This window comes from Mytilus trossulus, unplaced genomic scaffold (assembly GCF_036588685.1).
Source record: "Mytilus trossulus isolate FHL-02 unplaced genomic scaffold, PNRI_Mtr1.1.1.hap1 h1tg000343l___fragment_1__unscaffolded, whole genome shotgun sequence".
Lineage (NCBI taxonomy): Eukaryota > Metazoa > Mollusca > Bivalvia > Mytilida > Mytilidae > Mytilus > Mytilus trossulus.
In genome coordinates, this window is record NW_026963332.1 from 614,048 (window position 1) to 632,558 (window position 18,511).

The following is an 18,511-nucleotide window of genomic DNA, read 5'->3' on the forward strand; positions in this document are numbered from 1 at the left end:
AAAGTCTTGTTATTTTTAACTTATTTCATTCGCTATGTTTTCTGTTATATTTCCGCTATATATTGCATTTATTGCATGCATTTCATTTACAACATCTTCGTTTATTTTTCTGGGTTGCCGAAGAATTATATATAGTGTTTGATTAACTCAATATTTTATACATGTCTGTTTTCTGAAAATGTCAGTTTATAACTGTTTTGTTACAACTTCATTTTTCTGAGGCGCTCGCAAAAGTTTTTAAAGTTCACCTTTAGGGCCAATCAAATTTGATTAATTATAATTGTTTGATTAAATCTTGACAATATTTTAAGTCTTCACTTATTACAAACCAATGAAATGAGATTGTTTTAATCTGAGCAATCACGTTACTTTGATTAACCAATAGAAACACTGAACAAACCCCAAGCTGACAGGAACATCTCAAATAAATACCCTGTCATTACTCATTGCCATCATGTCATCTTTCACTCAATGTCTTCGAATTGTGAAAGTAACTTCTCAAAATTTGAAATGGAAAACTCAACTACCAGTGCTGCCATCTACGACCAAGATATCCTGACTTTGACACCAACAACTACACTGTCAGATGTTGTCGCTGCCACCATTCACGACATCAGCAGTGATAATGATAGTAGTTGTCTAGACCAATACCTTGGTACCAATGCAAGCAGTAACAGAGACCAGCATCTAACTGCTTCAGAATCATCCTGCCAGTACCTGTCTAATGAAGCTCCACCACCTGCACATAACAACCATGAACTGTCAAGCAACTATGCATATCATAAGTCATGTCAGTACCAGTCAAATACAGCCATGGTTACACCAACAAACAAGCGTCGACCATCACCAATTCAAACGACACCATCATACTTCAGTCCGAGTGGTGACAGCAGATTCAACGACTCACTATCAGGTCTACTAGGATCACCACCACCAGATAGCCCACTTGCAAGCAACCCATTTTTTGGTGATTTGCAGTATGTACTCGCTAACGAATGTAAGACTACAACAAAATCAATGCCAGATTCGCTGATGTTGACCATGACAACTCAACCACAGCCAGATGTATTCTACAGAGAACAATTGCTCCAGTCGAGGTTCAGCAAGTTGGAGCCAAGATTTCCACAAGATGTTAAGCAACTTTCAAACTTTTATCGGTACCAAGCAGCCATCGTAGAAACCGACAGATTTCGCACTCTGCATCAGCAGCCGTATTATGCTGACTACCAAAGATCACTCAATAGATACTTCGATACACAGTTACATCAATTCATGGAAAGAGTAGAAAAGAGCCTGACGCTTCTAGAGGAGTCCACAGCTGTCATCCGACAACAACCATCCATCATCAAACCACGCCCACAACTATCAAAGAAAGCTATCCGGGTAATGGAAGACTGGTACGAAAATCATCTAGAACATCCATACCCATCAGGAACAGTCATTGATCAGATAGCAGTGCAGGGTAATGTCACAGTCGAGCAAGTAAAGAAGTGGTTCGCCAACAAAAGGAACCGCAGTAACAACACTCGTACATTGACAGAGATTGCCCGTCAGAAACGTCGCCGTGCTATGCAGAAAATGTTATGAACTTTATAGTGACTATCGAACTATTAATCTAGTGCTACTGTTTGTTATTAATGTTATTGCTTATTGTTAATGAATTGATACTACTGTGCAAAATAAATAAATATAAAACTGAATTTTGTATTTTTTTAAAGTAAGAAAATATTTCTTCATCCTTAGTACAGACAATTTGTACAGTATATGAATCACAACAAAGTTAGATGGCATGATCAAGTTTTTCTCTTCCTCTTCAAACAGTTTTTAATCTTCTACAGGACTACCATAAACAAAAACTCATTGTTGAAGACCGTATACGATGAACTATAGTTGTTAATTTCTGAGTCGTTTGATCTCTTGTGGAGAGTTGTCTCATTGACAATCATACCACATATATTTTTTTATATTTAAAGTTGTCAGCATAATGGTGATCATTGCACATCTCCTTACTTTTAATACTCAGGAATAAAAAAGAATCAAAAAATACGTTCTATTCCAAAAAGATGTTATCAACTTGAACAGAAACCATTTGAAACATTCACTAAGCATATACATTTACATGCTTCCAAACTCCGCAATCTTCACTTTCATAAAAAAAAAAGCATAACATCAGCACATTGATGTGTGCTGAAAGAAGAGTTCAATACAACATAACCAATAACGATACTGACATCATATTACGCATTCAAAACATTTTTTTGAAGCGTTGATCATTCAGACTGTATATAACCTTTACTGATTGTATATCGTTAAGAGATGGTCATTATAAACAGAGGATTTGCAAGTGGATAGCAGCCATATAAGGATATGTCCCTGATAAGATTGAAACTGAAATCCAATCCCACAATTTCCAACATTGGGTGTCAGTGAAAGCAGTCTGTTAATTGAGGGGTCTTACATTTTTACCTCATTATCATAATAGTGAACTTAGTCGATCCACAATATCTAATATCTGCTCATGTGGAAGATAAATGTTGGTCACCACAAACTTAACTAAAGTCTTTGAAATAAGAAATCTATGTAAAACCGTTGATGACCTTCTTTTGTAATGGTGATGCCACCTATATTCCCCATTCAAAATCCATATTTTCAAAAAAATTGATGATCTTATATCTTGTTGTTGCTGATATAAAATCCCGGACGAAAAACTTACACAAAGTCAATGAAATGTGAACTGTAGGTCTCATTTGACTTTAGTTCCGTAAATCTGAAAATATTTGAAGTGTATGCGTATATTCAAATTCCACTCGTCTTCAGATGGTTCTATTGTGCTAACAATGTGTATCAGAGTTCAGCTATTCTTACCTTTCAATTAAACAAGCAATTGGCGAAACCCGCTTTTTTTCCTTCTTTCAAACTGACGCTGCCAACATAAAAAAGGTTATCTAGTTAAAAAGATAAATGGGATGTTTTGTGAAAAATATCATGGCGTTTCCTTTGAGATTTTCATAGTTCAGCCAGGAAAGTAAATTTTATTTAGACGTGATCATTTACTTAGAATTGAGGGGGGCAATCTGAAATGCACATATGTCATAGAGGGTTTGGATGAGGGGTTCCGGCTCAATATTCTCAGTCAACTTTTTATGCCCGCATCTAATCAATTCTAGCTTTATCTTAAAACATAGCGCTTTTCTGTGACAAGATTTATAGCCTGAAAATGATTTCAGTATTGATTTAAACAAATTGTACGATTTCTTATCTGTACAGCCTTCATTACTGACCCCCCCCCCCCCCCCCCTCATTACTGTTATCCATATTGGAGTACTCTATAACTGTTATATTTTCCAGTTATTGTTAACAGTTTTATAACACACTATTCTTTCTTTCGTCTCTATTTTTCCAGGTGATAATGACAATTTACTCTATCCATAGGCGGATTTAAAGGGGGCTCGGTGGCCCGTGCATCGGATTCAGATTTCTGCAGAGAAATTCGAGTGGAGTTTTTACCAGATTTCTTCGTTATACGGAATATCCTAGTAGTCCGTCTCCGAACTATATTTAGTTATCGTCTCCGGTTTCACTTTCGTTTTGTTTGTTTTGGTAAGTTTTCATTTCCATAATTTATTTATAATTTTATGGCATAAAATCTTACCTACTATTATAGAACATATCGATATTATTAATAGAGGTTAGTACTCATACATGCAACTGAAAAATCGTAAAAGATAAATCTGTTACAATGCCTCAACTTAACTTGAAGTAAAAGGAATGTGAATTTAGACAAGGGACATAATATAGAATAGAATAGAATACTAATAGAATATCTTTATTTACCAAATTAGGGCCCCAGCCCCAGGAGGGCATATCATACAGACAATATCATTATAAACAATATACAATTTACTTTAACAATGTTTTAACTATACTTTTATCCCAGTATAAACAGAGAATTTGATATGTGGGGCACACAATCTTTGAAATATGGATGCTACGCAGCCATGCATCACCATCATTATTATTATCTATGAAAAACCTATATTAAGAAATGACACTATAGATTTGTAACTTTCTTGTGACATAATAGAATATATCTAAAGCCACATATTTAGACCCTCCAAACAACATCCTTAATTTTCAGTGCAAAATTCCCTTTATTTTAAAAACATAAGTATAAAAATTTGACAATATATAAAATTATATATATATTGTTAAAACTTGTGACACAAGAAGAAGGCCATTTGTTGAGCCGAAATATTTGTCAACACGATTTTATAACAACATTTTCGTTTAATAACACCTTATATCAGCACCGTTGTGCAAATCTTTAGACTGATATAATTTTTTCCTTATCTGCATAGTATCGCCTATTCTAGACGATCCGGCACATAGTAAATTTGCTGGTTGGTCCTTTTTATAGACTTTTATATATATATACATATATATAGCAATTCACACTTTGAACATTATCACAATTATTATAATGCACTTTTTGAAGAATTCAGTATTTTGTCATTGTAGTAAGTTATTTTGATTTGATAAGATAATTTGATTCATTATCTAGTTTTGATTGATTTAAAAGGTTTTGTTTTTGCTTTAAATTTAATGGCAAATATTTCATATTCAAGATGAAACCAAATAAACAATTTAAGCCAATGCATTAAGGTTCTATTAGGTTGGTCTTATTTATACCGTGCAAATGGTAAAATGTTTATGTATCTCATTCTATCTATTGTACATGTAGTACTAAATTCTAATGTCACAGGTCCTCTTTTGAAAATAATTATTATTTTATCTTATGCAGTGTTTTATAATGCGACTTATTACAATTGGCCTTGTGGACAAAAAACCCAATTGAAATGGATGAAAAAAAGTGTACAGTTGATGAACTTCAAAATGTGATTACTGCTCCAACTGGTGGATTAACAATGCTACCCTCCACTGCTTATGATGAAGTATATCCAAATCTATATCTCGGAGAGGAGTAAGTGAAAAATAATGAGGATTCATAATTATTCGTTGAATTATTATTGAATACCAATTTTTTAATGGATTTCATTGATAGTCAGTGAGCCACAAGCTCAAATGGTCAACAAATTACACAATTTCTGTAGGCTTTGTACCGATATGCAGAGATCAGAAAACCATTAAATAAATCAAATATCTAAAAAAAGACAAATTTACAAAAATCGGTGAATATTGAAACCCAAAAAAATAAATGAATCCACAGTAGAAGTGATTAAATGAATTAGTCATGATTTTACAAGTTTTGATAAGGAAAGCCATTCATGTAAGTAATACACCTTCTTTTTTTTCCCTGCATCAAACATTACAATATACTTCCATATTTAAACCTGATAGAGATGATTAATAAAAGGCATATGTAATTTTTGTATTATACTGATTCAAGTTTTTGGGATGCCTGATATAGTTGGTTTTTTTTGTGGCAAATATTTTCATCCATCTTTAACATTAACAGCTTCATATATGAGTTAAATTATTATATATTGTCAAAACATTGAATATGTTTGAGAATAGAAAGGGGAATGGTCAAAGAGCAGATAACAGCTCATGGCCACCAACAGGTCTTTATCACAGTGAGAAAATCTCACACTCAGCTTCAGCTTAAGCTGGCTTCTTAATAAAAAGGTATATATTATGTACTAGTTAAGAGAAAGTGGACATCACACTAAACTCTGAAAATTATAAATTAAACTAAATGTAAAAAAAACATACAAGACTAACATTAGCCAGAAGTTCAAGACTTGGGATAGGCGCACATATATGATGGGGTTCAAATGTTTTGTGAGATATAAACTCTCCCCCTATACTTCTAGTTAATTTAGAAAAATCAAACACACAGCAATACACACAGTACAACTCAGTTTAAAAAAAGTCTTGAGTCTGATGTTACAATAGGTAAGAGAAGAAACTAACAAAATGACAATGATCAACATAAATTAAGAATATATTAAAGAACTACTAGCAGTTACTGACATACCAGCTCTAGACCTCAATTACCCGTACACTGATTGAAAGATTATGTCTTCATCATATGAAAATTAAGCACAATCCCTTCTTTAGGGGTTTAGTATCATACCACCATGAACAAAAAATATACAAGAAGAACATAACCCCATCATGGTAACAACTGGTTTAAGAATATTTTATGTTAAGTCGAATGTAATATGATTGTAACTTTGACCTTTTTATCATAGTACAATAGCACTAAGCAGAGTAGGCCTGAGAAATTTAGGAATAACTCATCTGCTTAATGTGGCACAAGGAAATTCCAATTATCATGTGAATGCAAATGATGTAATGTACCATAAAGTTAACATTGAGTATATGGGATTAGAAGCTACAGACCAAATGAACTTTGACCTTTCCATTTATTTTGAGAAAGGAGCAACTTTTATAGAAACAGGATTAAAAAGTGGAGGTAAATCTATATATGTGTCTCATGTGAATGTATAATATGGATGATCATATGTAAAAATGCATGCTTATATGAAATGATGATGTACACATATTTCAAACCATTATGGGCTCTTTAAAGATACTGTCTGTTAACTGCCAGGGTCTGGGTGATTTATCTAAAAGGAGGGATGTATTTAGTTTTCTAAAATCTGGAAACCATAACATTTATTGTCTTCAAGACACTCATTTCACAGTGGATAAAGAAAATAGTATAAGAATGTTATGGGGATATGAATGCTACTTTTCATCCTTTTCTTCAAATTCAAGAGGTGTAGCTATTATGTTTAAAAATAATTTTGAGTGGAAAGTACTTAAAGAAAAAAGGGACATTGATGGAAACTACTTAGCTTTGGATTTGGTTGTAGATAAAGTCCGTTTTACTCTCATAACTATATATGGCCCAAATACTGACAGTCCATTTTTTTATGAGCATATTATGTCAATTATTGATGATTTTGAAAATGAGTGTTTTTTTTGTTATCTGTGGAGATTTTAATCTTGTGTTAAATCCAAGTTTAGATTGTTATAATTATTTACACATAAATAATCCTAATGCTAGAGACAAACTATTAGAATTGATTGATGATAGATCTCTAGTTGACCCCTTTAGGGAACTTTTTCCTGACCTGTGTAGATACACTTGGAGAAAAAAATCACCTTTCAAACAAGCTAGGCTTGATTTTTTCTTATTTTCTGAAAACATTTTGTCGTTTTTGAAAAATTGCTGTGTAGAACCCAGTTACCGATCGGATCATTCTAGAATTATTCTAGAACTTGAATAGAATCCATTCATTAGGGGGAAAGGTTTATGGAAGTTCAATAATTCTTTGTTGTATGATGCTGACTATGTTAATGTTACCAAGGAAAAAATTTTGGATGTAAAAAAACAGTATGCAGCCTTGGTATATAATTTTGACAATATTAATGAAGTGAATAATAATGATCTTTATTTTACAATTAACAGTCAGTTGTTTTTGGAAACTCTATTAATGGAGGTGAGGGGCAAAACTATCTCATACTCTAGCTTCAAAAAGAAGGAAAGAGAGAGAAGGGAAAAAACTTTAAAAGATGACATTAATATTTTAGAAGAAAATGCAAACTCAGGTTCTATACAGCAATTGGAAGACAAAAAAAATGAACTAGAAAAATTCAGAAAGGAAAAAATGCATGGTAAAATAGTTCGATCTAGAATACAGTGGATAGAAGAGGGAGAAAAACCCACAAGTTATTTTTGTGGACTTGAATCTAAGAATTTTACCAGCAAGATTATTCCAAAGGTTGAAAAAGAAAATGGTGATATTGTAACTAACCAAAAAGAAATACTTAAACAGGTTAAAATATTTTATGAAAATTTGTACAAAAACAGAGATGTTGAATGTTGTAAACCTAAAGATATTGAAAATAGTCTACAAAATGTAAATGTTAGAAAGTTATCTTTGGATGAACAAGATAAACTAGAAGGTGAAATATCAGTTCAGGAAGCTGGTGAAACTTTAAAAAGAATGAAAAGCAATAAAACGCCTGGATCAGATGGTTTTTCAAGTGATTTTTTTTAATTTTTCTGGCCTGACTTAAAAATTTTTGTTGTAAGATCCTTGAATGCAGGGTATGATAAAGGGGAACTTTCTGTTACTCAAAAACAGGGGATAATTACATGTCTTCCAAAGGGTAACAAACCTAGACATTTTTTAATCAAAGTGATGGATATCACTCATGGAAAGATTAGAACAGAAGTTTGAATTATTTCATATTAAGGTACGGTGGGGAAAAATGAACATTTATAAAACACTATTGCTGAAAATTGCATTTACAGCAGGTCTTTATAAGGAAATTTGCTTTTCCAGTATGAGGATAAACGAGCTTGTAAAACATAAATTTAGACCGACAGCTAAAAGCTTTAAAGTGCCAACAAAAATAATCTAAAAATGTTGTTTTGGGGCATTTTTTAAGTTGAAACAGAGGTTATGTGGCATTGAAAATTAAAGTTTTAGAGTGCCTTTTGATCAAATTTTTATGTATTTTTTAAACCAATTTTATTTTTCAACGTAAACTAATTAAAAAACTAATTTAATTGAAATGTGGATTCTTTCTTGATTGCAAAAATATATATTTACTTCTAATGAAAATTCAAATGACTAAAATAGACATAATGATTGACATGATTGAGGGAAATAAACTAATAAACAATGGTTTGTTATAATTAAATAATTATAAATTTTAAAACTGTTTCAATCCAATTCCTGATAAAAAAGTGAACTAATCTAAATTGTTAATTAATTACAGATGATTATTGGAAATTTATCAAGTAAATTATAGGCCATACTTAAATACCTTTTATATATTCATATTTATATTCATATTTTTTTTTTTTATATCTTGTTAATCCATTAATCATTTATCTTTCAGATAGAATTTACAGAATTACTTTATGTAATGTAGATCAAAAGTAATTGGCAATAAATAAATCTATCATCCTTATAAATATCAAACAAACAATACACACATTTGTGTAATCAATTATGAGGTCAAATACTGGTGTATTAAGAATTAGATGCATAATGTAGTGGTATGTAATTATGTAAGACTGAGGTTGATAGGTAATGTGGTCAATTTGATTGGCAGTTTAGGAGGTGGGGCATTGTAATTAAAGGTCCACCTTGCCTCTGATTGTTTAGTGATAATGACAGTTGTCAATCATACTAGTTGAATCAATACCCACTTACCTAACCAAATGCTTTTTAAAAAGCCTGCACATCAACACACCTGAATGACATACATTCTTGAATGAACTGCTCCAATAATATACCCAGTTTTTTTTCAGTTTATTTGTGTATTATGTGCACATACATGAGAACTATAGGGAACTATATTTTAGTGTGAATACATTTAGTAACAGTAGCTAACCTGTCCTGTTGTTAGGGAGGGTGGTGCCTAAGTAAAGATTTAGAACAAGTTCTAATCTTTCCAAAAAACTGGCGCCCTATATCTTTGCTTAATACTGTATATAAAATTGGCTCTGGGGTTATAGCAGGAAGATTTAGAACAGTTTTGACTAAACTTATTGATACTGATCAGACAGGTTTTATGAGTGGAAGATATATTGGGGAAAATCTAAGATTGATCTATGATATCATGGAATATACTGAAGATAATGATATACCAGGCCTTTTATTGCTGATAGATTTTGAAAAAGCCTTTGATTCCATTTCATGGGAATTTCTTTTAAATGTATTGAAATTTTTTAATTTTGGCGATTCTATTATAAATTGGGTGAAAGTGCTCTATCAAAACATTAATTCAGCAGTCATTCAGGGAGGGAATCTTTCAGACTTTTTCACTGTTGAACGGGGTTGTAGGCAAGGTGATCCATTATCGCCTTATCTTTTCATTCTTTGTGCTGAAATTTTAGCGTTAAAAATAAGAGATAACAAAAATATAAATGGAATCAAAGTTCTTGATGTTGAACAAAAACTCTCCCAGTTTGCTGACGATACATCACTACTTTTAGATGGTAGTGAAGAATCTTTAAATGAGGCATTATTGGAACTAGATTGGTTTGCTAAAATTTCTGGTTTGAATATAAATTTTTCAAAAACTCATGTCATTTGGATTGGAAGTAAAAAGTACAGCACAGCTCTAGACACTTTGTACAAATCAAAATCTTACTTGGGGAAGCACATCCTTTAAATTATTGGGTGTTAATTTTGATGTTGATTTAGAAAAACTAGTTAAAATCAATTATGATGAAAATATTGTAAAAATAAAAAGACTAGTCAAACAATGGTCTAGACGTAACATTACTGTTATTGGTCGAATTACTGTTGTAAAGACACTTATGTTGCCAATTTTAAATCATTTAATATTGTCACTACCTAATCCAAGTGAAGATATTATTAAACAGATAAATGAACTGATGTATAAGTTTATTTGGAACTCACCAGTTCATAGAGTGAAAAAAGATGTAATACAAAAAGATTATTGTGATGGAGGCTTAAAAATGATTAATTTACATGTTTGAAATGTACTTGGATTAGAAGAATTTGTAGAAATGATTGTAAATGGCGAAATATATTTTTGTCATATGTTGATAAAGATAGATTATTTAGTTGTGGTAATAGCTATTTAAAGCAACTACAGCAAAGTATTAAGAATAAATTTTGGAAAGATGTACTGGGTGCTTGGCAAATGGTAATTGAAAAAGAAATGAATTTGCACGACTGGGAATATTTTCTTTCCAGTCCAATTTGGATGAATAACCTATTCCAAATTGATAACAAACCAGTTTTTTTCAAAGATTGGCATAGTAAGGGTATTTTATATGTAAATGATAGTGTGGGGGAGAATGGTACGTTTCTAAATTTTTATCAATTTCAGGAGTGTTTTCAGATGGATATAGACATCATGAAATATAATAGCATAATTTCTATGCTAACTAAGACTTCCAAAAAAATTAAAAGGGGAGATTATAAATTAGTATCTCCTTTCATACCATCAGTTATAAAGACCATTCTCAAAAGCAAAAAGGGATCAAAAGATATGTATTTGGTGCTAAACAAAAACAACACTGTTCCTACAGGAGTAAAAAGATGGGAAGCAATTTTAGTTTTAGAAAATCAAAACTGGAAAAAGATTTTCAACTACCATTTGCTATTACAAAAAATACTAAGCTACAATGGCTTCAGTATAGAATTAATCATAAAATTCTGGCAACAAATACGTTTTTAAACAAAATTGGGATTGTGCAAAACCCATATTGTACTTTTTGTAAGACTGAACTTGAATCAATTGAACATATACTGTGGGATTGTTATTATGTACAACAATTTATTGAGCAAACTGAAATGTGGTTTCTCCATAACGGTATTAGTATACCATTTACACAGGATATTTTTTTGTTTGGAAATTTAACACGAATGTACAAAGGTGACCCTCAAAACAATATTTTTCTCTGGATTAAACAATATATATATAATACACGATATTTTAAAGGAGAGTTAAGTTTAACAGCATTGATTGAAAAAATAAAGCATCATTATATTTTGGAGAAGAAGATATCAGTTAAAAATAAATGTTTTGAAAAGTTTAATCAAGCTTGGTGCATTTACCAAGAGGCTTTACAGGATACTATGGTGGATTAGCAACTATGAAAAAATTGGCAGACATCAAAATGATTTTTGTTTTTTTTATATTGGTTTTTTGTTGCTTTTTTTGTTTTTTTTCTTTTTCTTTAATCATCTTTTAATTCTTTTATTTATTAATTCTCTATATTTTTTTTGTATGTTCTTTTTATTAAGATACAATTATAAAATCCAAACAAAATGTTATTTTTCAAGTTCTATACATTTTCTAATAGGTTGTATTATATTACATTTATATATACATATGAACTTATTGTTTGATAACTGTACTGTTGTATATTACATTGTATATATGTTGGATAAAAAAAAAAAAAATCAAAAATCAAAAAAATCTATATATATATATAAAAAGATGTGGTATGATGCCAATGAGACATTTCTTCAAAAGAGATCAAACAAATATGGGTCACTGTACAACCTTCAACAATGAACAAATCCCATAAAGTATATTTATCATTTTATTAAACTGGTGATATAGACGATTTCCCATGAGAGAACAGCCAGGTGGCGCTGTCCAAGGTCATTGCGGTCACGTTGTTGTCCGAGGTCGTACGTGCAAATTTATGAGCTTGATTAGTTTTTGACATTTTCATCCGTTATATATATTTGTTGGACTTACTGGATTTTTCTCTTTATTTATTAACAATTTTGATTGATGGATATTCTATAATTTTTGTGTGATGGTTTAAAAAACCGTGTGGATTTAATAGATTAACACTGCTATATTGACCAAAGTGGTCATCAAAATGGCGGATAGTAATATTGGTGATTCGACGTCCGAAAGGAACAATTTTGCCGAAATGGTAAAACGTCGTACAAAAGAGATATATAAAATAAAATCAGGAAAGGTTTCTGAAACAGTGGGAAACCACGATACCGATATGAACACTAGAAGTATAAATAGAAGTTCGGATGCAATGCGCATGCCCGAGGGAAGTACAATTCTACGCATGTCCGGCAACCCGGAAAGCGAAAGTGAAACTAACGATCATGAAAACAATAACAGTCCTACAATGAAGGACATGATGAACAAATTTTCCAGTATGGAAAAGTCCCAAACAGAAATAATGGCTAATTTAGCCGTGAACATTTTGCAATTGCAAGACAAAGTTAGTGGAAAAGAGTTGAATAAAACTAAAACTCATTCACAAAAAGAGTCCGATAGGACAAGAACTGTTAGTGTCAGTGACATTCCTGAATTGTCAGACATATCAGATGATGATATGGAGTCTGAGGAGGAACAAGATGACCAAGATGTTGGTTGTTCTCTTGATCAAATGTTGGATGAGGTAGACGAAGACTTTTTTCTAGAGTTAGAGAAAGAGTACCAAGAGGACAAAAAGTTTGGTCCTGAGATAGATAGTGCTATGGCAAAACTTGCTGAAACAGCTATAGAGAAACCCTTGAAAGACGAGGAGTATCAAAAGTTAGCAGACAAGTATTTGGTGCCTGAAAATTGCAAAAAGATAAAGGTATATTTTCAGGTTATATATTATATTGCTTTAGATATATAAAGTATAGTTAAGATTAAGCAAAATAAAGCAAAAACGTATATTTATAATTGAACGATAATGTTTTTGTGATTGAAGTTCGTTTTTATTCAACGGTACTATTAATTCTATTATCATGATAAAATGGTCAAGCATTTATGAATGCTCAATTGATTTTTTAGGTACCTCTGGTAAACAGAGAATTATGGAAGGTGCTAAAAACCAAACGAGAAGGAGATGTGGCGATGCAAAAGGTGACTCAGACATGTAGTTCAGCATTGGTCATGGTACTCAAGGCTTTGAATATTATTAAGACAAAAGGGGACATGAGTGAAACCAAACCCATATTCAAAGACTTGTTTAAAGTTTTAACGCATGGGATATGTACAGCAAACAGGAAAAGAAAGCAGATGATAAGGCCTATAGTCCCAGGGAAATACAGGAAATTGTGTGAAGTAGACACACCTGTTACAGAATTTTTGTTCGGTGACAATCTGGATGAAAAGGTGGACAAATTGGACAAAGATGACAAAAGGTCAGACAAGTTATCTATGGAATCAGGAGGTGTTTTTTTAGGGAAAAGAAAGCACAATTGGTCAAAGGACAGTCATTGGGGTCCAGCAAAAGACAAAAACTGGCCAAAAGACAAATTCTGGCCAAAGGACAAATTCTGGGCAAAAAACAAAAAGAAACTGAAGAAACCAAAGACAATACATTAAATGTATCTGTAAGTACTTGTATGTTCAAGTTTTACAATACTCCAGATAATTTTATTGGAGGACAGATTTCAGTATTCATTCAAAACTGGGATTTACTAACTTTGGATAAGTGGATAAGAAATGTTTTAACTGGTTATACAATTGAACTAGACAATATACCATTTCAAAATACTATTCCAAAAACAATTGAATTTAATGAACACGAAAGTGATTTAATTCAGAAAGAGATTGAAAAGTTTTTAAGGAAACAAATTATTGAAAAAGTGTCAAATACATGTAATGATACTCATGGATATTATTCTAACATTTTCATTAGACCTAAAAAGGATGGTAGTGTTAGAGTAATTTTAAATCTCAAATCTTTCAATGATAATGTTGTCAAAAAACATTTTAAAATGGAAACTCTGCATACTGCTATTAACAACATTAAATTAAACCAATTTATGGCTTCAGTTGACTTGAAAGATGCGTATTATAGTGTACCAATACAAGAAAGTGATAAAAAATATCTAAGATTTAGATGGAAAAATGATCACTACCAATTCAAAGTACTTCCACAAGGGTTATCGAGTAGCCCAAGGGTTTTTACCAAATTGTTAAAACCTGTTTATGGAAAATTACGTGAAATGGGACACGTCAATGTGCCTTATATTGATGACAGTTTGTTATTGGGTGATACATATCATGAGTGTTTGAAAAATATTGAAGATACTGTTACTTTATTAGATGGATTAGGATTTACAATTCATCCTGAAAAATCAGTATTTTTACCCACTCAAGAAATTGTTTTCCTAGGGTTCATTATAAACACATTAAATATGACTTTACAGTTAACTCTTGAAAGGAAAAAGAATTTAATAGAACAATGTAAACTGCTTCTCTATCAAAAGAAAGTAACAATTAGAGATTTAGCACGAGTAATAGGAAAAATGGTAGCTAGTGAACCAGGGGTGAAATATGCTCCTTTGTATTTCAAGGATTTAGAACATTTTAAAGATAAGTCCTTGAAAGGTAATCAAGGCAATTTTGATGCGATTATTGAGTTGGATATTAAAAGTAAAGAATTACTTCATTGGTGGATTGATAATATTATGTCCAGCTGCAAGTCGATGACTATTTCACAACCATCAGTTATTTTTTATAGTGACGCTAGTAAGACTGGTTGGGGTGGTTTTAATAAAACCAACCAATTGACTGATAATGGGTTTTGGACTCATGATGAAATTTTTGAACATATCAATTTTTTAGAATTGAAAGCAGCTTTATTAACATTGCAATCTTTAGGACATATGCTTCATGATACACATATACGTTTGTATGTTGATAACACAGTGGCATTATCTTATATACACAATTTTGGGGGACGTATACCTTCTTTACATAATCTTACTAAAGAGATTTGGTACTGGTGTGTTGATAGGAATATTTGGCTAAGTGTTGCACATATTCCAGGGAAAGACAATGTTACAGCTGACAAATTGTCTAGAAAACTTAATGAGGATATGGAGTGGATGTTAAAACCAGAGGTTTTTGAGATAATTGAACAAGTGTTTGGCAAAATAACAGTTGATTTGTTTGCATCTGGCTTTAATAAACAAAAACAACGGTATGTGTCTTTTTTGCCAGATGTAAATGCAATGGCTATTGATGCTTTTACTTTTTCATGGACAAGTTCTGATGTTTATTATATTTTTCCTCCTTTCAGTCTTCTGGGAAAAGTGCTGCAGAAGTTAATTACAGACAAAGTCAACAAAGCATTGATTGTAGCACCAATTTGGACAACTCAAGTATGGTTTCCAATTCTTCTACAGCAGACTTGTCAACAACCATACTTACTACCACAAAAAAGTTTAATATTTCCAGGAAATCTACAAAAACTACATCCAGTGAAAAATCTTCAACTTGGGATTTTTTGTGTGTCAGGGAACATCTCCAAAGTAAAGGAGTTTCAAACAATGTTGCCGACATCATTCTACAATCATGGAGATCTAGTACATCACAACAATATAAATCATATCTCAAGAAATGGAAACTATTTTCAAGTGAAAGGGAAATTAATTTGTTTGATCCCCCTACCGAAGTGATACTTGAGTTTTTAAATTCCTTATTTGAACAAAATGTAGGTTACAGTGGTATAAATACTGCTAAATCGGCTATTTCAGCATTGTGTAGTTTAGTTAGTAATAGAAATATTGGTAAAGAAACTTTAGTTAAAAGGTTTATGAAAGGTGTTTTCACTAAAAAACCTAGTTTACCAAAATATAGTAAAATTTGGGATGTTAACAAAGTATTAACATATTTTGATAAAATATCGGACAATGAACAGTTGTCTTTATTAGAGTTATCACAAAAACTAGCTATGTTGTTTATGTTATTGAGTGGACAAAGATGTCAAACTATATATAAATTAGAATTAGATAATGTTCAAATTGAAGGAGACACAATGGTTGCTTATGTTAGTGAATTGTTAAAACAAACTAAACCTGGTGTACATATGAAACCTTTAGTATTTGATAGATATATTATTAATGAAAAATTGTGTATTTTGAGAACTTATGAGGAGTATGTAAGGAAAACAGAAACTCTCAGAAATAATGAACAAAAAGTATTTATTTCTACAGTCAAACCATACAAATCTGTTACTAAAAGTACAATTGCTAGATGGGTAAAAACTGTTATGAAAAGTTCTGGAATAAACATTGAATGTTTTGGCCCACATAGCTGTCGTTCAGCATCAACATCAGCAGCATTGGGCCAAGGACTTAAAATAGACACTATATTAAAAAGTGCAGGGTGGAAATCTGCAAAAACATTTCAAAAATTTTATAATAAAACAATAGTTATTGAAACTGAAAATAATTTTGCTCAGAAGATTTTACCATCAAGTAACTAAATGTAATATGGTGTTTTATGATATTATGTTATGATCATTATGCATTAATGTACAAATGTATATATGTTTATTAAAAGATATATTACTTGAAATATTGGTATTAACATAGCCTAAAGAAGGTTTTTTCAATTCAACGTGGATTGATGATCTAGTTGTGCTCTAAAATCTCATGGGAAATCGTCTATATCACCAGTTTAATAAAATGTTTAAATTAATCGAAACATTTGAAGATTAATTATAATTTTATTAAACTGGTGATATAGATTTCACATGCCCACCACTTGGGAATTTCTTGTGAAATTGTACCCACCCTAAAATACAACTAGATCCTCAAAGCTCTGAAGTATGACCTTGGACAGCGCCACCTGGCTGTTCTCTCATGTGAAATCTATATCACCAGTTTAATAAAATTATAATTAATCTTCAAATGTTTCGATTAATTTAAACATTTCTGGTTACGTTTTGTAATTTATAAGTAGAGCTCAAAGGAAATCATAAGTCTGGAAATTTCAGGCAAGTGAATGGATGATAGTGTATAGATATAGGAAGATGTGGGGATTATAGTGACTGTATAGATATAGGAATATGTGGGAATTATAGTGTATAGATATAGGAATATGTGGGGATTATAGTGTATAGATATAGGAAGATGTGGGGATTATAGTGTATAGATATAGGAAGATGTGGGGATTATAGTGTATAGATATAGGAAGATGTGGGGATTATAGTGTATAGATATAGGAATATGCGGAGATTATAGTGTATAGATAAAGGAAGATGTGGGGATTATAGTGTATAGATATAGGAAGATGTGGGGATTATAGTGTATAGATATAGGAAGATGTTATAAAAAAGAAGATGTGGTATGATTGCCAATGAGACAACTATCCACAATAGACCAAAATGACACAAACATTAACAATTATAGGTCACCATACGGCCTTCAACAATGAGCAAAGCCCATACCGCATAGTCAGCTATAAAATGTGGGGATTTTAGTGTATATATATATGCAGATGTGGGGATTATAGTGTATAGATATAGGAAGATGTGGGGATTATAGTGTATAGATTTAGGAAGATATGGGGATTATAGTGTATAGCTGTTAAACCAGTGTTTGGGGGTACCTTGACAGTCTAACGAGAAAGTGGAATAATATCTGGTGAAAGATTTAGTTAATTGAGAAAAAAACAAATTATATAAATTCAGATTATTTCCTCCTACAGATAATTTATAGTAAGAATTGCAACCATGAAATCACCAATTGATGATGAAGCTTAAAATACAATATTGTTATCTCCATTCTAATGAAACTAACAGAAAACAACATCAACACAAACATTTAACATCTGGCATACTTCGTCTGCTTGTACAGTTTCATAGCATCAGTTGTGAATTGATGCCATGAGAATTGCTGACATTACCAAATCAAAAAGAAACCTACCAATTATGTTGCATGAGAATGTGTTGTAAACATTTTCAGAAACCGTTTCCAAGTTTTAAGAAGGAAATCTCATATATAATGATATAGATTAATTGAATATTTCTTTGCTTCCAGGAAAAGTAATGGTAAACTGCAAGCAAGGGGTAAGCAGATCAGCAACGTTGGTTCTTGCATATCTTATGATAAAATGTCACATGACAGCACAAGAAGCAGTACGAACTGTCAGAGCTAAGCGAGAAATTGATCCAAATGAAGGGTTTCTACAACAGATCTGTGATTTAAATGAAACTCTCAGGAAAGCTGGACATTTTGATATACCATCAAGTTGATGAATAGTTCAACATTTTGAC

General features: G+C 31.7%; 3 protein-coding genes across 3 annotated transcripts; all 3 read left to right on the plus strand.

Annotated features, from left to right (window-relative positions):
* The first annotated feature begins 276 nt into the window (after positions 1 to 276).
* Positions 277 to 1,670, plus strand: LOC134701816 (uncharacterized). The gene has a single exon (XM_063562937.1). It carries the CDS (start codon positions 472 to 474, stop codon positions 1,585 to 1,587), a length of 1,116 nt encoding a protein of 371 aa, XP_063419007.1. The 5' UTR covers positions 277 to 471; the 3' UTR covers positions 1,588 to 1,670.
* A 1,869-nt stretch (positions 1,671 to 3,539) lies between these two features.
* LOC134701805 (dual specificity protein phosphatase 3-like) lies at positions 3,540 to 18,511 on the plus strand. The gene is made up of 4 exons (XM_063562926.1): positions 3,540 to 3,600; positions 4,802 to 4,981; positions 6,216 to 6,439; positions 18,276 to 18,511. The coding sequence occupies exons 2-4, from the start codon at positions 4,857 to 4,859 to the stop codon at positions 18,488 to 18,490; spliced, it is 564 nt and encodes a 187-aa protein (XP_063418996.1). The 5' UTR covers positions 3,540 to 3,600; positions 4,802 to 4,856; the 3' UTR covers positions 18,491 to 18,511.
* Positions 12,154 to 15,807, plus strand: LOC134701809 (uncharacterized). The gene is made up of 3 exons (XM_063562930.1): positions 12,154 to 13,087; positions 13,288 to 13,832; positions 15,530 to 15,807. The coding sequence occupies exons 1-2, from the start codon at positions 12,362 to 12,364 to the stop codon at positions 13,822 to 13,824; spliced, it is 1,263 nt and encodes a 420-aa protein (XP_063419000.1). The 5' UTR covers positions 12,154 to 12,361; the 3' UTR covers positions 13,825 to 13,832; positions 15,530 to 15,807.